This window comes from Rhinoderma darwinii, unplaced genomic scaffold (assembly GCF_050947455.1).
Source record: "Rhinoderma darwinii isolate aRhiDar2 unplaced genomic scaffold, aRhiDar2.hap1 Scaffold_4355, whole genome shotgun sequence".
NCBI lineage: Eukaryota > Metazoa > Chordata > Amphibia > Anura > Rhinodermatidae > Rhinoderma > Rhinoderma darwinii.
The window spans coordinates 50,429-76,242 of NW_027463848.1; the positions used below are offsets into that span (position 1 = coordinate 50,429).

The window sequence follows — 25,814 nt, forward strand, 5'->3', positions numbered from 1 at the left end:
GAGTTTTTAAAATATTTTTTTAAAATTTCCGCAATAATAATAATGAATTAACTAAATCCAGGTGCCAAATTTAGGAAAGGTATTGCCGCTGATGATGATTGATGTTCGGGCTCTACATGTTGTCTCGTAGCTTTGTGTTTGATGTCCTATATGCCGCCTCAAATAAAATCCTTTCTTTCCCTTTCGAGGATCCAGTAAGTCTTCGTTGACTTTTCAATGTTTGTTGATAAAAAAGTTATTTTCTGCGTTTTTCTTTTTTATAAGATGTCAAATTGCGCCTATTAAAAAGTGATGATGGTTCTTCATGGTGACCTGTAGAAGAACACATACGTTATAACCAGAAGAACATCCACACACACCTACTATTTACGAGGGGGTGGCTGCTTAGTATTATTATTGCACACAGATAAGACTTCTGAAAGGATGCCAGTCACACGGTTGACACATACTCACTGATGTATTGATGTTCTGGTGTCCATATCTGATGAAAATTATCGATGGCAATGTCTAGAAAAAAGAGGAAGGAATGAGTTAAACACATTGACTGTAGTTATATACATAATACACATCCAGAATAACTGTCCCGGACTGGGGAGGGTCTCAGATACTTACTGTTCATTCTGATTCTTTACTGCCCATATCTGAAACTGTAGATGTTATTATCTAGAAAAAGGGCAATAAATTAAGCAGATTGATTGACAGGTCACTTTCACGTGGCAGTATTTTGGTCATTATTTTCCACCAGTATTTATAAGCCAATACCAGAAGCAAAACATAAATATAAAAAGTATAATGGAAAGATTTGTAACTTCATGTTTTGGACCAACTCCTGTTTTTTGCTTATAAATACTGATACAAAATAATATATAAAAACTGCTGTGTGAATGTGGCCTTATATCCTTATAGGACATAATATACAAACAGAATACATGTCCTGGACTGGGAAATGTCCCTGACTGGGGAGAGTCTCGTATACTGACTACTGATGTTCTGATGTTTTTCTAATATTTTGCTGCACATAGCTGATAGAAATTGTTGATGTTATTGTCTAGAAGGAAAGGAATGGGTTAAGCAAATTGTTTGACTGTAGCTATGGTATATACACATGTGGTATATGCACAATATACACATAATACACATACAGAATATAAGTCCTGGACAAGAATGGCCTGGTCTGGTGGGGGTCTCCTATACTCACCCTTTATTCCGATGTTTTTCTTCCCATGACACTTGATGTTATTGTCTAGAAAGAAGGGACAGAGTTAAGCAGATTAATTGACAGGTCATTTGTCAGTTTCACACAGCAGTATTTCGGTCAGTATTTTGCTTCAGTTTTTTTAAAGCTAAAACTAGAAACAGAATAAATAGAAAAAGTAAAATGGAAAGATTTGCACCTCTTCCAAGTTTTGAACCTACTCCTGGTTTAGGATTATAAATACTAATACAAAATAATAAGAAAGATACTGTGTAAAAGTGGCCTTATAGCTATAGACTATATCAGGATTCAAACCCAAAAACTCCTGTGTCCGAGGCAGTAGCTCTTCTCATTGAGCTATAGGGGATGTTGGACAGCTCCACTGCTGAATCTGTTGTGTCGGTTTTATTGACTTTTGCCTCTCTGGATTCCTTTCCTTTAACCCCTTTAGGACACAGCCTGTTTTGGCCTTGTGGACACAGATGATTTTTTCAAATCTGACATGTGTCACTTTATGTGGTAATAACTCCGGAATGCTTTTACCTATCCAAGCGATTCTGAGAATGTTTTCTCGTGACATATTGTACTTTATGTTAGTGAAAAAATGTGGTCGATAAATTCAATATTTATTTGTGAAAAACTTCAAATTTTAGCAAAAATTGTAAAAAATTTGCATTTTTCTATATTTAAATGTATTTGCTTGTGAAACAGATCGTAATACCACACAAAATAGTTACTAGTTAACATCCCCCATATGTCTACTTTATGTTTGCATCATTTTTTTTCACGTCCTTGTATTTTTTGAGGACGTTACGAGGCTTAGAACTTTAGCAGCAATTTCTCATTCTTTCAATAAAATTTCAAAAGGCTATTTTTTCAGGGACCAGTTCAGTTCTGAAGTGGTTTTGAGGGCCTTATATATTAGAAAGTCCCCATAAATCACCCCATTTTGAAAACTGCACCCCTCAAGGTATTCAAAACCACATTCAGAAAGTATTTTAACCCTTTAGGCGTTTCACAGGAATTAAGGCAAAGTAGAGGTGAAATTTACAAATTTCATTTTTTTTGCCAAAATTCATTTGTAATAAAAAAAAATCTGTAACACAGAAGGTTTTACCAGATAAACGCAACTCAATATTTATTGCCCAGATTCTGCAGATTTTAGAAATATCCAACATGTGGCCCTAGTGTCCTAATGGACTGAAACACAGGCCTCAGAAGCAAAGGAGCGCCAAGTGGATTTTGGGGCCTCCTTTTTTTAGGAATATATTTTAGGCACCATGTCAGGTTTGAGGAGGTCTTGTGGTACCTAAACAGTCGAAACCCCCCACCCCCGAAGTGACCACATTTTGGAAACTACACCCCTCAAGGCATTTTTCTAGGAGTATAGTTAGCATATTGACCCCACAGTTTTTTTGCAGAATTTAGTGGAATTAGTCTGTGAAGATGAAAATCACCTATTTTTCTGTGGAAACATAGAATTTTTTCATTTTTACAAGGAATAAAGGAGAAAAAGCCGCCCAACATTTGTAAAGCAATTTCTCCCGATTACGGCAATACCCCATATGTGGTCGTAAACTGATGTTTGGACCCACAGCAGGGCTCAGAATGGAGGGAGCGCCTTTTGGATTTTGGAGCGCAGATTTTGCTGGATTAGTTTTCAGTGCAATGTCGGGTTTGCAACGCCCCGGAGGGACCAAAACAGTGGAAACCCCCCAAAATTGACCCCATTTTGGAATCTACACCCCTCAAGGAATTTTTCTAGGGGTATAGTGAGCATTTTGGCCCCTCAGCATCTTTTTTAGAGCTAAGGTGACCAAAAAACAACGATTTTGGCGCTTTAAATTCTTTATTTATTACAGCGTTCACCGTGCGCAATAAATTACGTTTTCATTTATTCTGCCGGTCGGTACGATTACGCCGATACCATATGTGTATAGTTTTTTTTAAGTTTTGCCGCGTTTGCACAATAAAATTATGTTTCTATAAAATAATTTATTTTCTGAGACACGCTATTCTGAGCCGTAACTTTTTAATTTTTTCGGCAAAAAAGCTGTGGGAGGTCTTGTTTTTTGTGGGACGGGTTGTAGTTTATATTGGTACCATTTTGGGGTAAATGCGACTTTTTGATCACTTTTTATTCTATATCTTGGGAGGGGTGGTGACCAAAAAATAGCGATGCTGACAGTTTTCCGTTTTGTTTGCGGCGTTCACAGTGCGGAAAAATTAACATTATAGTTTCATAGTTTGGGTCGTTACGAACGCGGCGATACCAAATATGTGTACTTTTTTTTAACGTTTTCATTTTTTCCCTATAATAAATGACTTATTATAGGAAAACAAAACCTTTTATTTTTACACTTTTATAAAACATTTTTATTTACTTTTTTTTACACTTTATATTTTTGTTAATTAACTTTTTTTTTTACTTTTTACACTGCAGCACTGATCGCTGCTAGAATACATTACACTACCTAGGTAGTGTAATGTATTCCAACTGTCAGTGTGACGTCACAGTCACTCTGACAGTTGGTCTACGAGGATCAGCAGAGGATGATCCTCATAGGCCGACATACATGGCAGACTTGGGGGCCGTTGTCTGGCCCCCGGGTACCATCACAAGCATCAGAAGCCCCCACGATTGCATGGGGGCTGCTGATGCGCTGCAAACCCGCTACATGCGGAGATCGCAATCGAGCCCCGCATGTAACGGGTTAATTGCCAAAATCAGCGGTGATGAGCCGCTGATCGGCAACACTGGAGAGTGTCAGCTGTCGGGGACAGCTGATTTCCAAGTTCCCGATGCACACTGTCGCCGACAGTGTGCATCGGGAACGACACAGTGACTTCCTGTCACTCTGAAAGGAAGCCTATCAGGACCAGCCGAAGGTTGGTCCTGATGGGCTTCCGTCCATGGCAGACCCGGAAGCCATTGTTTGGCTTCCGTTTGCCATACTAACTATCGGCAGACCCCGCGATTTCGGACGGGGGTCTGCCGATATGCTAGAAACCTCTAAAATTCGGCGATTGCACCCGATCGCCGAATTTAAGGGGTTAATTCGCCTAAATCAGCGGCAAAGGACCGCTGGCCGGCAAGAGGGGAGTGTCAGCTGTCGGCGACAGCTAACCTCCCGGTTCCCGGTGCACACTGTCGCCGACGGTGTGCACCGGGACCAACTCAGTAACTGTACGTCCTCGTGCGGGAAGTAACCTCCCGCGAGGACGGACAGTTACGTCCTGGTGCGGATAGGGGTTAATGCCTTTTAGGTCTCACTCTTTTGGCTTACTATATAAACCTGTCCCTTGCCCTTCCTGAGTGTCAGACCATTGATGTTCCTGCCTGTAGTCTAGTTCCTTTCTCTACAAACTGTAGCAGCTTATTTGTGTACCGAAATTTAATTCATCCCTGACCACGTCTCTGCTTTATGCTACAACTTGTTGCTGCTTATCTGTGTACTGATGGCTCCAGTCAACAATAGCAGCCATGCTGCAGTACTGCAGATCTTCTCCTATTCAAATGAATAGGAGCAGTACTGCAGCATGGCCGCTATACAATTTACGGAGCCATCTGCTTCCGACACCTGCCACTGCATAACATCTAGAGCCCAGAGGAATCTGGAATAGTTGATCGGTGCAGGGTCTTGGTTTTGCACCCCCACCAATCATATACTGATGATCTATCCTGTGGATATGTTATCAGTATATTAAAAAAAAAACGCCCTGTGCCTGTACAACCCCTTTAAACTGATTAATTTAGTTATAGCTATATACATAATACAAAGACGGAATACATGTCCTGCACTGCAGAAAGTCCCTGTCTGGGGCGGGGGGTCTCGTATACTCACTTCTGATGTTCTGATGTTATGCTGGCCAAGTCTAATGAAAATTATTGATGTTAATATATAGTAAAAATTTTTAGAAATTAGTTATACAGATTGGTTGACTTATAGATATACAGTATATGCAAGGACAGAATACATGTCCTGGACTGGAGAATTCCCCTGTCTGGGGTGGGTCTTTTATACTCACTAATGATGTTAAGATGTTATGCTGCCAATGTCTCATAAAAATTATTGATGTTAGTGTCTATAAAAAAAAAAGGGAAGAGATAAGTTAAAGCGGTTGTCCGGGCACATGGCGGTTTTTTATACTGATTATGTATGGAGGATAGGTCATCTGTATATAATTAATTGAGGTTCGACACCCGTACCCCCGCACCAATTAGCTGCTTCGGCTGACTCTGGGCACCGGATGTCCGTGCCGGAAGCAGATGGCTCCGGTCACAGTATAGCGGCCATTCTTCAAGACAGCAGCTCTGCTCCTAATCAAGTGAATAGGAACAGGGTTGCAGTACTGCAGCACGGCCGCTATACTGTGACCGGAGCATTCTGCTTCCGACACCATTTACTGCATAAAATCTGGTGCCCAGAGGCAGACGGAACAGCTGATTGGTGCGGGGTCCGGGTGTCGGGTCTCCACCGATCATATACTGATGATCTATCCTGTGGATGGGTCATCAGTATGGAAAACCGCCCCATGCCCAGACAACCGCTTTAAACAGATTGATTTACGGTACTTATAGATAAATATATAGCAAAGACATGTAAAATACATACAAATACATGTCCTGGACCTGAGGATGCCCCTGTCTAGGGAGGGTCTCGAATACTCACTAATGATGTCCTGATGTTATGCTGCGAATGTCTGATGAAAATTGATGATGATAATGTCTAGAAAAAAAGGGAAGGAATGAGTTAAACAGATTCATTGACATAGCTATATACATAATACAAGACAGAATACATGTCCTGGACTGGAGGATGCCCCTGTCTGGGGAGGGTCTCGTATACTCACTAATGATGTTTTGATGTTATCTAATGAAAATGTTTGATGTTAATGTCTTGGAAAAAGGGAAGGAATGAGTTAAACAGATTGATACCACATACAGAATACATGTCCTGGACTAGAGAATATCCCTGTTCGTGGAGGGTCTTATATACTCACTGTTTAATCTGATGTTTCTGAAACTGTTGATATTATGTTCTAGAAATAAAGGGAATGAGTTCAGCAGATTGATTGACAGGTCACTTTCACACTGCATGATTTTGGTCAGTATTTTGCATTACTATTTATAAGCCAAACCCAGAAGCGGAACATGAATAGCAAAAGTATAATGGAAATATTTGCACGTCTTCTGTGTTTTGGACCAACTCCTGATTTTGGCTTATAATGCAAAATACTGGGTGTGAAAGTGGCCTTAGAGCTATATACACAAAGAGTATACATGTCCTGGATAGGGATGCATGATGTATCGAAACTTCGATACTGTTTCGATACCGTGGACCCCAAAACGGTTCGCTACCGTTATTTCATGTATTTCGATACTAAGCTGTGCGGCCGCACAGCTCAGTATTGTAACACATGAATGTATGAGAGCGGGGCTGCAGCTGTCTGATACAGCCACTGCCCCGCTCCTGAGTTCTGACAAGTGCATCGGGAACTGGGAGGCCAATTGTCCCCGACAGCTGACACTCTACTGTTGCCGATCAGCGGTTCATTTCCGCTGATTTCGGCAATTAACCCCTTAAATGCGGCGATCTATTGCAATCGCCGCATTTTAGGGGTTTCTAGCACATTGGCAGACCTCACAATGAAATCGCGAGGTTTGCCGATGGCTAGCATGGCGACCGGAAGCCAAACAATGGCCTCTGTGTCTGCCATGTACGGAAGCCTATCAGGACCAATCAGAGTGACAGGAGGTCACTGTGTCGTTCCCGATGCACACTGTCGGTGACAGTGTCTATGACAATGTGCATCGGGAACCACTGGCTGGTCCTCGTAGACTTACTGTCCGAGAGACTGTGACGTCACACTGACAGTTGGAATACATTACACTACCTACATAGTGTAATGTATTCTAGCAGCGATCAGAGCTGCAGGTCAAAAAAGAAAGTGTAAAAAGTAAAAAAAAAGTTAATAAAAATGTTTTACAAAAGTGTAAAAAAAATACATTTTTTTTCCTATAATAAGTCTTTTATTATAGGAAAATAATGAAACCGTTAAAACACAGTACACATATTTGGTATCACCGCGTTCGTAACGACCCAAACTATAATGTTATTTTTCTCGCACAATGAACACCGAAAAAAATAAATGAAAAACAATGTTAGAATCAGTATGTTTTGGTCACCACCCCTCTCAAAATATAGAATAAAAAGTGATCAAAAAGTCGCATGTACCCCAAAATAGTACCAATAAAAACTACATCCCATCTTGCAAAAAACAAGACCTCCCACAGCTTTTTTGACAGAAAAATAAAAAACGTTACGGCTCTCAGAATATGGTGACACAAAAAATAGGGTATATGACCAGGACTTGTCTTTATTAGGCAACCCATTTACGTCATTGACATTTTATGGCCTCAACCTTTGTGTACAAGGATAGGACAATACCCATACAGCTATACTTGTGTGGTCAGTAAGGACCTAAATATGACAGTGGCTGGTAAAATAATTTGAAAACTGCTCAACGTGGTTCAACAAATATCTGATCTCACTTACCAAACTTATACTTTGCATAAAACCCATTATATTCAATAAGATTCCCACTGTGGAACTGTAGAAGTACTACATTGCCAGTAGACGCCACCTGTATGTTGTCAAGACGTCCACAATATGTGCCCAGGATTGGGGATGTGGTTAACGGACCATCTCTAATTATCAAATACTCTGGGATGCATTTTGGTGAATTTTGAATCCAAAAAAATAGGAAGTTTAGAACCACCTGTAAAAAAAACAAACATGTAAAGGATGTATGCGTGAGTCTGGGATTGGTGGAATTACAATACAGTACAGATTGTCAATTTAATATTTTGACTAAGCCACCACTGCTTCTCAAAAAGTGGGCGTCACTAGTGGTCGACATCCTTACCAAAATATGGGCATATGGATGTCGTGTGGAAAGTGTGCTGGATAAAAGGCCACACAGCGGCCACATGTAAGCCACAGTGCCCATTATCAGTCACTGTATCCAGTCGCCTCCGGCCTTTTCTTGCCACAAGAAGAAATGTAGAAGTTCCCTCCTGTCCTGTGGAATCTGGGGTGTTCGGCAGGCATGCAGTGCCCTGTAAGGAACTGTATGGCACCTCACCAGTTAGGGCCCTTGCAAAAGACCGTCGTGCCGCCCGAGTCCCGTCCGTGGAAAGATAGGACATGTTCTCTCTTTCCATGGATCGGAACGTCGGGTCCGTGTTCACGTACCCAATTCACCCACTAAGTGAATAGGTTAGTGAAAATTATCGGGTGCCACTCGGATGCCATGAAATATGGTCCGAGTGGCACTCGGTTGTGTCCAACTGGGTATAGGCCCAACTTACAGTTTGAGAAGCAATGCTTTAAACAATGATTTTTGTTGCGTAAAATCAACATTGACATTATTTTCATATCTAATATTATGATAAACAGACTGCATCGATAACAACAAATATCTTGAGTCAATCAGAAATGTGGGATTGTACTTTTTGGAATGTGATGTAAATGTCCAGTCACACTTCAAACCTAATGAAAATCATGAGAGATTATCAGCCTTTGAGATGTAACTTTTTACCGTATATCCTTCAGGGGCTATGATGCTATATACAACGTCCAGATGGGTTGGATATATATTAGGAAATCCTGGAGATTTCACAATCCCGGTTTGCGCCACGAAGGTCTCTCCGTATTTCACTATGTGAAAAGAATTTGACTTAGTGTTCATTCTCGGTTTGTTTAAATCATAACTTTTTAGTGTGTAAGTTTAAAAAAAGTCATAGTAGTCACTTTTTCTTGTCTATAATAACCCAGAAGAACAAGTAGGGGTGTAAAACAGAGTTATGGGGTTTCATATCAAAACTTTAAATGGGGTCCCACTCTACCATGACTACTTTCAGCAGGAAGTGAGTTCACGACATGAAGTCCTCAGTGGTCTCCGGTGTTTCTCGTCCTTTCTTTGGTGGATGAATGTTCTGCATTTAATTTTCCACTGCCGTTCCCTGTACTCATGGCCGGCGTCAGCACCTGGCAAACCCGGGCAAGTTGCAGGGCCCACTACCCTTGTGGGGCCCCGTCGTCATGGCATCACTGTACATATATGGACAGTGATCTCAGGAGGAGAGAAGGAGTCCCAGGCAGAGTGCTAGCAGCTCTGCTGCGGGACTCTGTCTCTGGAAAGCTCCTGACATCACTGTCCATGTATGGACAGTGTTGTCAGGAGCAAAGCAGTGTCCCAGGCAGAGTGCTAGTATCGCTTTTCCCGGTATCTTTGGCTCTGGGGTTGCCCCTGACATCAGTATCCGTATATGTACAGTGATATCAGGGGCTTCCCCAGAGCTGGAGTACCGGAGCAGAGCCTTTATTAGCGCTCTGCCCAGGACTTAAGCTCTGTTCCGGACATCACTATCCATATATGGACAGTGATGTCAAGAGCAGAGCATGGTTCCCAGGCAGAGTACTAGTAGCGCTCTGCCCGGGACTATAGCTCTGGGGTTGCCCCTGACAACACTGTCTATATATGGACAGTGACATCAGGGGCTTCTCCTGGAGAGGAATCCCCAGTCAAAGGGTCGGCAATTCTCTGGCTGGGTATTGCACTCCTACAGGGAACCTCAAAGGCGCTACCTACAGGGAGGGGGACTGTGTGGCACTACCAGGGAGGGTGGCTGTGTGGCACTATCAGGAAGGGGAGCTGTGCAGCACTACCAGGGTGGGGGACAGTGTGTCCCTACCTGGGAGAGGGGGCTGTGTGGCACTACCTGGGAGGGGGGCTGTGTGGCACTACCAGGAAGGGGGGCTGTGTGGCACTGCCTCGGAGGAGGGGACTGTGTGACACTACCTGGGAGGGGGGCTGTGTGGCACTACCTGGGAGGGGGGCTGATTGGCACTACCTGAGGGGGCTGATTGACACTACCAGGGAGGGGGCTGTGTGACACTACCAGGGAGGGGGGCTGTGTGGCACTACCAGGGAGAGGGGGCTGTGTGGCACTACCTGATAGGGGGGCTGTGTGGCAGTATCTACAGAGTGCGCTAAATTTATGGGGGTACAAACGGGGGGCCTAACTTCTATATTGGGGCATAAACAGGGCCTAACGTCTATATGGGGGCACAAAGTGACGTTTGACATTTTACTGCCACCATGAGTTCCCCCACAAAAGGACATACTAAGTCTGTCACCCAAGGGCCCACATAAACCTTGAGCCGGCACTGCCCCTACTCTTCCACAGCGATCACTTACTGCACCTCACCAATAAGTGGAGGTGGACCTAGAGGCGTAACTTGAAACTCCTGGGCCCCAATACAAAATCTTTCACAGCTCCCCCACCTACCATATATAATTTATAATACTGGTGTCCTCTTATGTGGCTGAGGGGATTTTGGGCCTCCTCAGTCTCCAGGGCCCGGGTGCAACTGCTACCACTGCATCCCCTATATCTAAGCCCCTGTATGGACCCCTTAGCTGCTGGGCCACATAGCAGCTCCCATGCCTCCTACCTTGGTAGTTATTTTTCCAGCATGTTTTTGTTTAGGTGGATTTGAAAAGTGGAGGACACTTACCTGATTGATAGGAAGCACTAAATGTGCTCTCAACTGATGGCTGGTTGTTCACAATCTCTATCAGCATGTAAAATCCGGATGAAATTAGAGGTGGAACTACGTTGCTTCCACATGTCTTGTCCAGCAGAAGACGCGATGATTTACTGACTCCATCATAGACTTTAATGTAGGCATCATCACAGTCAGGAGATGATAAGATATTGATGTCATTGAGCTGCAGGGAAACCTGGGATGGAAGAGAAGGAAGTAACAGTGTAAGCTCAAAGCCAATAAGCTTTTGTTCAGGAAAAGTATTTAATACAACAGATGTTTGTTTGATATTTAATATGTACCTTGTAGACAGATTGTATAAGATAAAAGCAGCTGGGTCCTCCTTGGCTTGATAGAGTTGAGCTATAGATGAAAGTTCCTGATAATTTCACAAACTTTCTTGAACACACATCTTAAAAAAAATACAAAATTTGCCATGAAATCATACTTAAACTTGCAGCATAAATGCATAAAAAATATGAAAACTAACAATTCATTGGAAAACATAATTATGCCCAGAAGAAAAGCAGGGAAAAGAAGAGGACAACAAATGGATGGGTGGATGCAATCACAGAAGCCATGAGAATCCTGAAGACCCAGCAAAGAAAAGGACACGGAAAACAGAAGGACGTTAAAACACATACATACCCTCAAACCACAGCTGGATTATAGGGGAGGCAAAATGGGCAAATGCCCTTCACCATCCAGGGGCCTTCACCACTCTCCCCATGACAAATCATAGCAGGGTGCTACAAGTCTCTGATACCATAACTATACACACAAGATAGTCGGCACAACACGCGTTCAGGTGATATATCTATTTCTTCCGTTTCCCCATAAGCATGCATGCTCAGATCAAACAAGTGTGCATGTCTATTTCAATAGGGAGGAAGATATTGGCCAATAGCAGAACTCTCTGGCAGCACTTATCTTCTGAAAGTCACCAGACTGCCCAAATCAGCAGGTTCGGTGATATTTATTATATAGGTCGTATATAGAGGTATTATTTGGGCATTATATGGCAATATTATTTTGGCACAATATAATGCTGTTGTTTGGGCATTGTTATGCCATTGTCCGAGCACTTTATGGTGGTATTATTTTAATGCTGCATGGTTGTTGTGATAGATTGTGATACCATTTGTAATCTTTAAATATAGTGTAGCTATATTATTTTCATTTTTCATCTGTACTGTAGCTTTTTATTTTTTTCTAAGATAGTATTCATTCCTTCCGCAAATAAAAAGGATAGCCCAGGAACCAGTGGTGTAACTACCGCTGTAGCAGCCATAGTGGCTTCTACGGGGCCCTTGGCATGAGGGGGCCTGTGCTGCCCGCCAACACGCCCCCTCCCCATATGCCCGGTGGCGCCGCTAGCAACCGTTATGGCTGCTACGGCGGTAGCGACGCTACTGCAGGGCCCGCGCCGCCGAGCCTCTAACATTTATGGTCTGGGCGGCACGGGACCTCTCATGCCCGGTGGTGCCGCTAGCACCGGAGGGGGCCCCGGTGCTAGCGACAGCCACCCCCTTTTGCAGTAATTGTACCTGCGTCTATAGCGATAATTGTACCTGCGTCTAATGACTTTCCCCGCCAATCAGCGCCTTTCAATGACGTAATCACGCCGCTTCCGTGGTTGAAGGGCACTGATTGACGGGGCAAGTCATTCTGCCCTTTCAATCAGCGCCTTTCAACGAAGTGCCGCCTGCGTCGTTCAGCTCCAGCAGACCAGCTCAGAAGATAGCAGATCTGCATTGCCACCGGACGGAACGGGATCATGTGAGTATGTAACATTTTTTTTTTCTACTAAAACTGAGTAGCATTATCTACAGTGGGGCTCTATCTACAGGGGGGGTCTATGTGTGGGGATGTGGATCACTATATATGGGGGAGTTATATGTAGGGCACTATCTAAAGGGGTGGGCTATATGTGGGACACTATACAGCGGTGCGCTATATGTGGAGAACTATCGTGGGAGCTATTTGTAGGGCACTATCTATAGGAGTGGGCTATATGTGGGACACTATATACAGGGGTGGGTTAGCTGTGTGGCACTATCTATATATAGGTCAGCAGGTTGGCTCAGTGGTTAGCACTATTGCATTGCATCTCTAGAGTCCATATTTGGGCACTATATACAGAGGGCTGTATGTGGGGCACTATCTACAGGGGCTTTTATGTAGGGCACTATCTACAGAGGCTCTATGGGAGTTACTATCTACAGGGGGGCTATGGGGGCACTAACTACAGGGGGCATGATGTGTATGTGGTACACAGTGTATGATACTATAATAATCAGGGACACAGTGTATGGCGCTCTTATAGTTAGAGGTGCAGTGTATGGCACTTTTATATTTAGAGGTGTTGAGAATTTATCTTCGTTTATAGGTGCAGAAATGTTTTGAAAGTGAGAAGCTGAAGACTTCTGAGCTGAAAACTGCAGAAATGGGTTGTGGCCGGGAGAAATCCATCATAGAGGTCTGGATTGGTGGGAGAAGAAAAGAGAAAAAGAACTAGAATCTGAGACGGCACCGGTGAGTCACTTAATAAAAATGTTTATTCTGCCTCTAATCAGCACTGTAGTCATTGTATGATCTGCAGCGAGATGATGGGTGGTTTGATTTTTTTTTTTTAAACAACATCTCCCAGCATATCCTTACCATTGTTTGGGCCATGCTGGGAGCTGCAGTTTTACGCCATACAAACCTATACGGCAGGGGTTGCACTAAATATAGCTGTATTTGTTCTGGTGCTGTATATATGTACTGAGCTTGGTTCTGGGGCTATATATATGTACTGAGCTTTGCTCTGGTGCTGTATATATGTACTGATCTTGGTTCTGATGCTGTATTTAAGTACTGAGCTTTGTCCTGGTGCTGTATATATGTATGAGTTTGGCTCTCGTGCTGTATATATGTATGAGCTTGGTTCTAGTGCTGTATTTATGTATTGAGCTTGGTTCTGGGGCTGTATTTATGTATTGAGCTTTGTTCTGTTGCTGTATATATGTATGAGCTTTGTTCTGGTGCTGTATTTATGTATTGAGCTTGATTCTGGTGCTGTATTTATGTACTGAGCTTGGTTCTGGTGCTGTATATATGTACTGAGCTTTGTTCTGGTATTGTATATATGTACTGACTTTGGTTCTGTTATTGTATATGTGTACTGAGCTTGGTTCTAGTGCTGTATGTATGTACTGATGTTTATTCTGTTGCTGTATATATGTCAGAGCTTGGTTCTAGTTATGTATTTAAGTACTGAGGTTGGTTCTGGTGCTGTATATATGTATGAGCTTGGCTCTTGTGCCGTATATAGGTATGAGCTTGGCTCGAGTGCCGTATATAGGTATGAGCTTGGTTCTCGTGCCGTATATATGTATGAGCTTGGTTCTAGTGCTGTATTTATGTACTGAGCTTGGTTCTGGTGCTCTAATTATATAGGATATATTTATAATAACAAAATTGCAGGGCACATACAATTGTTTTTTATTTGTTGTATATTTAATGGAAACCTGTCTGGTAGTTTTAACCCCTTGAACCGCCACCATGCGGTAATACATGACCTGACAATATTTCCGAATGTATGCTGTTTTTTCAGACGCAGCAAAAATCTATAAAATCCACTTTTAGACGGCGCACACCATATGCTAATTACTCATTAAAGGGTCATGGGGTGGTGCCGCTATCCTGAAGAGTCACATAGTCCTGCCTCCAAACTCACCTTTCCATGTTTGATTGACATTCCCCCTGGCTGATACAACTTTCTCGGATGTGCCATTGCCTTGTACTATTTCGGGGGCTGTGTGGCACTATATACAAGGGGGGCTGTGTGGCACTATACACAAGGGGGAGCTTTGTGGCACTATACACATGGGGGAGCTGTGTGGTGCTATATACAAGGGACTGTGTGGCACTACTAAGGGGGGCTTTGTGGCACTATCTACTAGGGGGGCTGTATGGCACTATTTACAAGAAAGAGGGCTGTGGCTCTATCTACAGGGGGCTGTGTGTGGCACAATCTACAGGGTTCTGTGTGTGGCACTATCTACTAAGGGGTAACTGTGTGGCGCTATCTACTAAGGGGGGCTGTGTGGCAATACATACATGGGAGGGGAGCTGTGTGGCACTATATACAGGGAGAACTGTATGGCGTTATATACAGGGGGGTTTCATGCCGATATCCACAAAGGGCTGTATGGCACTATCTACAAGGGAGGTGGTAGGGGGCGCTATCTACAAGTGGGATGTGACTGTTTACAGGCGGGGCTGTATAGCACTGTCTACAGGGGGGCTGTATGGCACAATCTATGGGTGGCACTATCTATAAGGGGGGCTGTGTGTGGCACCTGAGGGGGCCCCATTTAAGAGTTTGCTATAGGGCCCAGTGTTTCCTAGTTACGTCCCTGCTAGGGACCCATATTACTCAGGGACCTCCACACACCTTGATCTAGCCCAGCCATAGACATAACATATAGAGATTAACTACATGCCGACTCAGGATGAGAATACTCGTCCTGAGCGGCGGGTACTTTGCGCAGTAGGACGAGCATTCTCGTCCTGTGTTACAGTCATGTCCGTGAGTGATCAAGAGCGGGGCAACGGCTATAATAGACAGCCGCAGACCCACTCCAACGGCGGAGAGAAGAGGTTAACTCCTTGCACAATCAAAGCTGATTGCAGCATTCAAAGTAAATAAGAGGAGGGTGGACTGCCCTTTGATCGCATCACAGAAAATCCCTGTGACTCGATCTAAGCCCAAAACTTGTATGGCCAGACAGCCTAGGATCCATTGAGGGACCCCAGGGCTGTCTGACCATATTGTCTGTTGTTGGGGCATACTGAGATCAGGGGCGTAGCTAGGGGGGGCAGGCGGGGCATGTGCCCTGGGCGCAACCCGGTGGTAGGGAAAGGGGGGGCACCGAAGAGCAGCTGATCGCTGCTGACAGGCGCCCCGTATGTCGGACACCTGCAGCAGCTTTAGGAAGAGCCAGGAAATTACGGCGTTCTGACTCGGGTCTGTGACGGCCAGGGAGTGGACCAGTCCAGTCACCTGACTTGTCACCTGACCTCACATCAGTGACATGAGGTCAGATGAGACTCAGGTCAGGGCACAGGTCCACTCCCGTGCTGCAGCCTTCCAGCATCTGCCTCTGTGCTCTACACACACGCCGAAGCAGAGAGGAAGCTCCGCCCACAGCCCGTCCTGACCTGTCAGCAAGGAGACATGGTGAGTGTCTGTGTGTATATGTCTGTGTAGTGTGAATACATTGTGTGTGTCTCTGTGTTTGTATGTGTATATGTTACAGTGTGTGTGTGTGTGTGTGTGTGTGTGTGTGTGTGTCTCTGTCTGTCTGTGTCTCTGCATGTGTTTGTCTCTTACATCTACTACATTATCTGTACTCAGAGTTATCACTGTGTTATCTGTGGTGTTACATAGGACTGCAGGTAACATCTGCTACATTATCTGTACTCAGAGAGTTATCACTGTGTGTTATCTGTGTTGTTACATAGGACAGCAGGTAACATCTACTACATTATCTGTGTTGTGTACATGTGTGCCTGTGTGGGTATATATGGGTCTGTTTGTGAATGTGTCTTTGTGCTTGTATATTTGTGCCTTTTATGTATTTGTATATGTTCCGGTCTGTGTATTTATCTGCCGGTGTGTGTGCGTATATGTGTCTGTACGTCTATATATTTACCTGTATGTGTATGTGTATGTTCCAGATGTGTGTATGTATATTTGCCTGTATGTCTAAATATCTGTCTTTATGTATGTACAGTATATATGTTCCAGCGTGTCCATATATGTGGTTAATTTTTGGTTTGTGTAGGGGGCGGCAATAGAGAGTCCCGCACAGGGCGCCATCCAAGCTAAGGTCGGCCCTGGCTGTCACCAACCCTAGTCAGAAGGAACTCCGCCGCTGCCTGCACCGAATGACCTCGTCGGCTTCTCCGGTAAGTCACACCAGGCAGAGCGGAGAGTGGTAGCGGTAGGCTACCGCTGACCGGTCTGTTCCAGTGTGGCGCTAAGTACAAGGGGGGGGGAGTGTGGCGCTATTTACAAGGAGGGAGTGTGGCGCTATTTAAAAGGAGGGAATGTGGCACTATTTACAAGGGGGGGAGTGTGGCGCTATTTACAAAGGGGCAGCGGGCTGTGTGTGGCACTATCTACAGGGGGCTGTGTGGCGCTATCTACAGGGGGCTGTGTGTGGCCTCTTTAATTTATTTTATTTTCATTTATTTTTATGTTAATTACATTATAGAACTACATCGCTTGTAAAATGTAGAAATGCTTTTATACTAGAGTTACATTAAAAAAATTGTGAAAAAAAAATTACACCTCATTGATTGGTAAAGAAAGAAAACATGGCGAGGGGGAAGGAGATGTCGGGAAATAAATTGGGGGGGGGGGGCGCCAATCTGAATCTTTGCCCCGGGTTAAATAATGTTAAATAAAGAAAAATTGTCAAAAAAATACACAGAAATGCAAATTTTTTAGAATAAATAAACTTTTTGAAATATACAGTAAGTCCCAAAACATGAAATAATATAGACATATTTGGTATTGCCACGACCATAACAACCTGTACAACAAATGTATAACATTATTTATGATGATCGGTGTTGGGTGTAAAAAAAATAAAATAATAAAACTGCAGCGGAACTGCTTTTTTTCAGCATTTTCACCAAAATGAAAATGTATATAAATTAAACGATAATATATTTGTACCAAAAAATGGTACCTACATAAAGTACAACTCGTCCCGCAACAGACAAAGTCTCATACAACTACGTCGTAAAAAAATAAAAAAAGTTATGTGCGTCGGGATGCAAAGAGGGAAATATAAAAAAAATTGTTCTTTCCTCAAGGCCAAAATTGTCCTTGTCCTTAAGAGGTTAAAGGGGTTATGTGTGGACCAAAAATTATTTACAGTGTACTCATTTCAATATGTAGGTATACTCGCTAATATACATTCCGGTCCCCCGTCGTGCTCATTCTGAGATTTTCATAGATTTTTATACCGCTGCCGGCGGACCGGAAGTCTAGGTGCACAGTCTTTTTTGATGATGATACGACTCTTCATTATATGACCTTCCCCGTTGTACTCTATGTACAAGTAGTACAGTGAGTACGTAGAGTACAGCAGGGCCGGTCACATGATGCAGAGTCGTATCGTCATCACTATTATAACATCAGGGTGAAATATAAGTACTTACTGCAATTATAGAGCGCGTTGACCTTCTTCACATCCGAATCATCCAGTCCTACATACTGTCCAAGAGTTATGGTAGGGTCAGATTTAACGTCCATTGATGGCTTTCCTGTGCTGTAGTAATTCCTATGGGAGGTGCCTATTGTTAATCATATGCCTAAAGAAGCGCATGTAGGTTATATTTAAAATTAGATTAGACTTCATGGGTTTTCATTTTTTCATGTACAATGATGGAGTGGGGGGAGTTCCCCTTCTAGTGCCTTACAAAACGTGGTTACAAAAAGCATCTCTTGCTCTGGAGCACCCAGCATGATCATGCATTACACAGATAGCCTATCGATTTAAAGGGACACTGCGTAATGCTTAATTTCCTCTGTGGTGGCGCTGCAGGGGAACTGAACACTTGCTTCTGGGTTCTCTCGCTGATCACAACTGATCATTTTGTAAAAAAAAAAAATTAAAAAATGGATCGGATTCTTATGTTCCTGGTTAGTTACCTTAATCCCTTCTCGACATTTGTTGTATAGATACTTCATGGAAAGCTACTGCTTCCCGCCTTTTGCCGTATCCATACGACAAATGGTGAACACCGGCCCAGAAGCTGAGTTGGTGCCCCCATACCTGGGTGTCGGCTGCATGTTATAGCTGACACCCTGGGGAAATGGTGAGGTCCGAAGTTTGCTCCGATCCCCGCTATTAACCCCTTAAATGCAGCAGTCAAAAGCGATCGCTGAATTCAAGGTGTTTGCAGCTCATCTGCACCCCAGCAATGAAATTGCCGGGATGCCGGTGTCTGCAAAGACAACCGGAGGCCTAACACTGGCCTCCCGGTATCGAAAGCGATCGCTGCATCTTAGTGGTTGGCAGCAGATCGGCAGCTCTGCACTGCAATCGCAGGACTGCCGACTGCAACTATGGCAATAGGAGGCCTAACAATGGCATCCTGCTTTGCCATTATGGAAGCCAATTAGGCCCTGCCCGGGGGCGAAGCCTAATCGGCTTGTTGTTAGTGAATGACTGACAGATCTAATACATTGCACTACGTAGATAGTGCAATGTATTAGAAAAATAATCTGACAGTTGGACCTTCAAGTCCCATAGTTGGACTAAAGAAAAGTTTAAAAAAGTGTAAAAATAAAAGTTGTTAAAAATAAAATAAAAGTTTCAAGTGATAAAATAAAACAAAACACTATCGCCCTTTTTCTCTTATCAAGTCCTTTATTATTGAAAAAAATAAACAAACCATACATATTTGGTATTGCCGCGTCCATAATGTCCTGAACTATAAAAATATTATGTTATTCATTCTACGCGGTGAATGGCGTAAAAAAACCTTAAAAAACAATGCCAGAATTTCGGTTTTTTGGTCACTTTGCCTTACAAAAATTGGAATAAAAAGGGATCAAAAAGTCGCATGTATCCAAAAATAGTACGAATACTAGCTACAGCTTGTCCTGCAAAAAAAAACAAGCCCTCATACAGCTCCGTCGACTAAAAAATGTAAAAGTTATTGTTCTCAGAACATGGCGACAGAAAAAATACCTTATTTTTACAAAAGTAATTTTATTGTGCAAAAAGTTATAAAACTTAAAAATTGCTATAAATTTGATATCGCCGTAATCGTACTGACCCGCAGATTAAGTTAACATGTAATTTATGACACGTGGTGAACGTTGTATAAAAAAAAGAAAAATGCCAGAATTGCTGTTTTTTGGTCACCTTGCCTCCCAAAAAATAGGATAAAAAGTTGCATGTACCCCAAAATGGTACCAATAATAATTACAGCTCGTCCTGAAAAAAAAACAGCCCTAATATCACTACGTCTATGAAAAAAATAATTTGTTAAGGCTCTAATATGTCAGGAAAGCAAAATATGCAGTTGTGCCGGCCCGAGGGGAACGTTTCTTCTCTTTCAAAAGGCAATTTATCAAGGCCCCAAAATTAGGGAACCAGGAAGGGGAGGGCCCAAACATATCTGCTGGAAGCGAGGGTGCCCGTATTATAGCAGGACGACAGTTCCCACCAAAATTCCCCAAACTGTAAAGGTGCGGAGTGTGGACGAAAAGAGGATAAGAAAGGACATTTATCAGCGCGACACCGGCCTGTGCAGAGAGGATTGCTTCACAGCGTAACAAATATTTATGGATTATTTTGTTTTTTAAAACATTATTATACCACCTGACTATGCCCCTGATGTACTCTGCCCAGCTTACATATGCCCCCACATTATAAACTAAAATACCAGTAAAACTCCAAACAAAACTACTACAAATCAAAATCAACGCTCCAAAAGCAAAAAATGGCGCTCCCTCTCTTCTGAATCCTACAGTGTGCCCAAACACCTGTTTACTTCCACATATATGGCATCACCATACCCGGGAGCACACTTTTAACAATTTTTGGGGTGTGTGTCTCCAGTGGCACAAGTTATGCATGGCATATTTGCCACTGAAATGGCATATCTAGGGAAAAATTAAAATTTTTACTTTGCACCATCCACATCACAATCATTTATGGAAAAGACCTCTAGGGTGAAAATGCTCACTGCACCCCTTAATAAATGCCTTGAAGGGTTTAGTTTCCAAAATGGGGTCACTTCTCAGGGGTTTCTTTTATTATTTCACATAAGAGCCTCTGCAATTGTGAACCAATACTGTGTATGTCGCCAAACGAGGCCTCAACTTCGCATGGTACTCTTTCACTCCTGAGCCTGGTCGAATATCCATGCAAAAGATTATTGCCCCATGTAGGGTGGTTCTAAAACCGGGAAACACAGCATAATAATTAGGGAGCTGTCTTGTTATGGTGGCACAAACTGGGCAACACATATTGGTACATCTATGCAAAAAATCCCATTTTCACTCTGCAACATCGAGTGCACACTAATTTCTGCAAAACACCTGCCTGGTTAACATGCTCAGTACACCCCTAGATGAATACCTTGAGGGTGTAGTTTCCAAAATGGGGTCAATTCTGGGGTGTTTCCACTGCTTTGTTCCCACAGGGGCTTTGCAAATGTGACATAGCGACCATAAACCGATCCAGCAAAATCTGCACTCCAAAAGCCAAATGGCGCTCCTTCCCTTCTGATCCCTGTCGTGTGTCCAAACAGCAGTTTATGACCACAAATGTTGTATTGCCGTACGAGGGAGAAGTTGATTTACAAATGTTGGGGTTCTTTTGTTCCTTTATTTGTGGAGAAAATGAAACATTTTGAGCTAAAGCTACATCTTATTGAAGAAAAAGGATTTTTTTTTTATTTTCACTGCCCGTACTCTGGAGAAGTTGCTTTACAAATGTTGGAGGGATTTTTCTCCTTTATTCCTTATGGAAATAATTTTTTTATAGCTACAGTACGACAACATCTTATTGGAAAAAATAAAACTTTTCTTTTTCACGTCCAAATTCTAATAAAACCTATGAAACAACTATGGGGTCAAATGCTCACTACACCCCTAGATGAATCCTCAAGGGGTGTAGTTTCCTAAATGGAGTAACTTTTTGGGCATTTTCATGATTTTGGTCCCTCAGGGGCTTTGCAACATGGTTTTGGTCCCTCAGGGGCTTTGCAAATGCAACATGGCCTCCGCAAACCATTCCTGCTAAATTTGAGCTCCAAAAGTCAAATGGCGCTCCTTCCGTTCTAAGCCGTGCTGTGTGGTTTATGACCACATGTGGGGTACAGTTTTACTCAGGAGAAATTGCTTTACATATGTTGCAGTGCTTTTTCTCCTTTAATCCTTGTGAAAATGAGAAAAAAATAGCTAAACCTACATTTTCTTTGAAAAAACATTTAAATTTTCATGGCCTACTTCCAATAATTTAGCCAAAAAACCTGTTGGTTAAAAATGCTCACTATACCCCTAGATAATTTCCTTAAGGGGCGTAGTTTCCAAAATGGGGTCACTTGTGGGGGGTTTTCACTGTTTTGTCCCCTCAGGGGCTGTGCAAATGCGACTTGGCCTCCCAAAAAAATTCCTGCTAAATTTGAGCTCCAAGAGCCAAATGGCGCTCTTTCCCTTCTAAGTCCTGCCGTGTGTCCAAACAGCCATTTATGACCACATGTGGGGTATTGTTTTACTCAGGACAAATTGCTTTACAAATGTTGCAGTGCTTTTTCTCATTTAGTCCTTGTGGAAATGATAAAAAATTAGCTAAACCTATATTTTCTTTGAAAAAATTTTGATTTTAATTTTCACGGCCTATTTCAAGAGCAAATTTTTCCATTGATGTAAAGTCCAATGTGTCACAAGAAAACAATCTCAGAATTGCTTGGATAGGTAAAAGCATTCCGCAGTTATTACCACATAAAGTGAAACATGACAGATTTGAAAAATGACGCTCTGTCAGGAAGGTCAAAAGTGGCAAAGTGCGAAGGGGTTAACAGATCATGATAATCTTGTTATTTTGTGTGAATATAGCTTACATGATACATCCAAAATGGGGTACTCTACAGTAATGTACGTGTACTTTCAACTTTTTCATATACTTACGAGTTAAATTGCAAGATTGAGTTGTAGCCATATGGTAGCTGAAAAGTATCTCCTCCATCCAAGATAAAATTGCTGTAATCCCCTATTTAAGAAAAAATAATGAGATATCAGTCTCGTGATCCTTCAAGTCAACATTGTGCATGAATTCATGTGGTACCAGAGTGTATTTTATACAGGAAGGCATATCAAGGCTCAATATCTGTCTACCTTCAACCTTCCCAACATACGACCAACACCTGAAAAACATAACAGCATCAAGTACCATATTAGTACATGAACAGTAAACACATTAAAGGGGGTTTCTGTTTTTTTTGTACATAAAGCTTAAAGAGACTTCTGGAAATGTACGTTGATAGCCTATCCTTAGGTCAGGATATCAATGTGTGATGAGTGGAGGTCCATACCCCGGAAACCCCAATAATCAGCAGAAGAAGATGCTGCATCTCTACAGGCACAGCAGCACATCCATGCACATGATCAGTGGGGGTGGGGGGGTCCCTGGGTCAAATCCCCACTGATCACACAATGGTTGCCTATATTAAGGATAGGCTATCAAAGTATATTCCCATAAAATTAATTTACAATAAAAAGTTCTTCCATTTTTTTGAACATACATGGCATTTTATTTCCTCACCATTTCCAAGCCCTTATTTTGCTGTCAGTGAATGAAAACATACATTTAGAGGTTAAAAACCTGTAAAGACCAGAACCTTCTCACACTGGGAGTTTACTACACTTATATCCAGTGTAGACAATACTCTCTGGTCTAGCTCGCTCCAATGTATCAGTGTAGGTAGCCTTGACTGTTAGGCTTACAGAGGATAGCTTAGATTACATACCACTGTAGCAAATTCCCAGCTGCGAGAAAGAAGAATTTTGCTATTTACTGACTGCAAAAAGCTTGAAAATAGTGAAGAATGGAAAATCTAAATTTTTTATACATTTGCAAAACTAATAGAGTACTTATACTATAATTTAAGGGGTATTCCCATCATAAATACTTGAGAGGTAAGGGTCCCAACCCTGGGGCCCTCACCCATCGAGAGATCTGTGAATCCATGACCCCAGTTCAGGACGACCACACTCCCCATAGAAGTGAATGGAGAGTTGGCTGCACACTGGGAGTTACAAAAAAAGCCAAGAGCGCTGTTGGGTGCCTCGGTAGCTGGACTCATGGCTATAATATTAAAGAGGTTGTTTGTGATGAGACAACCCCTCTGATTTTCATTCTTCATGGATTCATTTTTGTGGACACTGTTATAGTTAAGCTTAAATGATAGATTTCCATACCCTCCTCCAGTCTCTATACTGATATAGTCGTGTTCATTGCTTCTATTGACAAACTGTACACAGGTCATAATCTCAAATTCCTTCATGAGCGTATCGAACATTGATATTTCGAAACTAGCTGGAAACAGAAGAACAGAGTTATGTTTTTAGGTTTCAAATATTGACAAACTTCATCTCTAGACACAAGTATCTCAGGTCAGATCTATAATAGGGATAACTTACAATAATCAGGGGACACGACAAACGGAACTATTACCATTCCATTTGCTGATTTTTTTCCATTGGCACCCAGGACATACTTTGGCACTACGTGAGTGTTTAACGTTAATGTCACCACCCACAAGGAAGACAGCGATGTCTGCGATGAGAAAGGACAAATAGTTAGATCTATATTGACAGATTTTCACAATGATGAAAAAAAATAAAAAATTGCCCCAAAAAGTTTTGTTTATCAATACAATGCAGTAATTTCATTAGCAAATATTACACACATCTCACCTTTGTTTGCTTCCTTAATTATTTCAAACATTGCTCTGCTGTCAGCGTAAGGATAAGGGGCAATTGCTAAAAAAAAAAAAAGAAATTAAAATGTAATACCAAAGTAGCAGCACAAATGTTAGAACATTTTTACCCTTAGCAAAACACTGCGTTCACTAGAGTTCTCTTATGGTGATTTTTGGGGAGAATTGTGTTTACCTAAATTTCAGGAGATTCAAGTAACGCCTCTGCAAGAACATAATTTGAACAATGCAAATAGGGGCATCAATGTTGGATTAGAAATAAGAAACACCAGCACAATAATGATATTTCCCATCCTAGCCTCACAATTTCAGCAAAACAATGCTCAAGATGCAATTGTTCTCTCACTGTACGGATAACATCTACCATGCAAGATCATTATAATTCACATAGGCAACAATTTTCGTGATACATAATAACCATCTGTAGAAACAAAAAAATCTGTGCCAAAAGCAGACTAGCCTCTATTGAACATGTTGAATACTGACAAAATAAAGTATGTTTTCCATTTGATAATACAGTGAGTACTCTTCTATGTGTTTTTAGAGTCAGGAAGAAGCAGAGAAAGCTTAAGATTTTTGTCATTTTTATACATTTGTATTGGCAGAGTTAGTACAAGTGAGGATGGAGCAACTTTAAAGTGGCAATTGGATAGGTGAACTGAATTACTAGTAACTGTTTTATTACTGACTATGGAAACCATAACAAAAAGCATGAGGGAAAGAAGGAAAATTAGCAGAGTTAATTGGGAGAAGAAAAATGGAAATAAGGTTAGATAGATAGATAGAAAAATCTTAACTTACTTTTTCCAGCATCTTTTGTTTTCTATGAGAAAATAGAGACATGTTTATATTGGGAGAATGAGAAAAGTACTAAATACAGGTCTTTCTACCTCTCCTTGTAAGAGAAGCATGGGATACAGTTACAGTTCAGAGACTGAAGCATCCTTACTTACATTTATTGGTGTCGCCTGAATGAGTAAACAGCCAACTAACCACAGCAACATGATACTAAGTGCCATTATCTTGTGTGTCAAGTTTCTCTCTTCTGCTAGTACATGTGCATCATAGACTCTATTTAAACCAAAAATCGGGGATGAAACAGCCAATCATCACACGGGCATGTGATCATAAAGAGGGAGTGACCCCCCCCAAGGAAGGATTGTAATGTGATAGGGTCCACCCACATATAGGCTGGATTTACATACACACAATGAAGAATAATATCATTATCCGGATAATTGGTACCGTATATTCCCAGATATCTTGTTAGGATTAAATTAATTCTTAACCAAAAAATTTTGCTCCAATCTTGCCATAAAAATAAATCCAGCACGCCGATTCTAATGAACTGGCCTGCACAAATTCAGGAATTAATCCGTGACCTGTGTACAAGAAGATCCAGGCAGTGCTACTGAGTCCACACATTAGGTGGAGAGAAGAAATCAAAAGAACACCAGGGGGCACCAAACCATGTATGTAAC

At 42.1% G+C, this 25,814-nt stretch overlaps 1 protein-coding gene across 7 annotated transcripts; it reads right to left on the reverse strand.

The window, feature by feature from the left end:
• LOC142713744 (embryonic protein UVS.2-like) lies at window positions 1-25,364 on the reverse strand. Of its 7 annotated transcripts, XR_012870158.1 has the most exons (16): window positions 25,287-25,364; window positions 25,135-25,156; window positions 24,311-24,376; window positions 24,069-24,170; window positions 23,813-23,930; window positions 22,730-22,758; window positions 22,523-22,604; window positions 18,034-18,155; window positions 11,115-11,224; window positions 10,783-11,008; window positions 8,801-8,919; window positions 7,756-7,978; window positions 1,199-1,243; window positions 613-663; window positions 454-507; window positions 276-312 (listed from the first exon to the last, which is right to left on the reverse strand). XR_012870158.1 is itself a non-coding variant. In XM_075848610.1 (15 exons), the coding sequence occupies exons 1-15, from the start codon at window positions 25,350-25,352 to the stop codon at window positions 236-238; spliced, it is 1,461 nt and encodes a 486-aa protein (XP_075704725.1). In that variant the 5' UTR covers window positions 25,353-25,364; the 3' UTR covers window positions 1-235. The 7 variants fall into 7 exon arrangements, 2 of the variants coding, with proteins under 2 accessions (XP_075704725.1, XP_075704726.1); XM_075848610.1 differs by lacking the exon at window positions 613-663 and having other exon boundaries at window positions 1-312; XR_012870160.1 differs by lacking the exons at window positions 276-312; window positions 613-663 and adding an exon at window positions 5,869-5,925 and having other exon boundaries at window positions 489-507.
• Window positions 25,365-25,814: the final 450 nt, after the last annotated feature.

What these genes read in the sequence shown, in the direction of transcription:
- LOC142713744 (XM_075848610.1), bottom strand. Translation starts at nt 25,352, where the DNA reads ATGGCACTTAGTATCATGTTGCTGTGGTTAGTTGGCTGTTTACTCATT. An exon ending in GTATGTTGGGAAGGTTGAAG is followed by an intron (nt 22,605 to 22,729) that starts GTAGACAGATAT and finishes TTTCTTAAATAG; the next exon opens with GGGATTACAGCAATTTTATC. An exon ending in TAGCCCCTGAAGGATATACG is followed by an intron (nt 7,979 to 8,800) that starts GTAAAAAGTTAC and finishes TTTTTTTTACAG; the next exon opens with GTGGTTCTAAACTTCCTATT.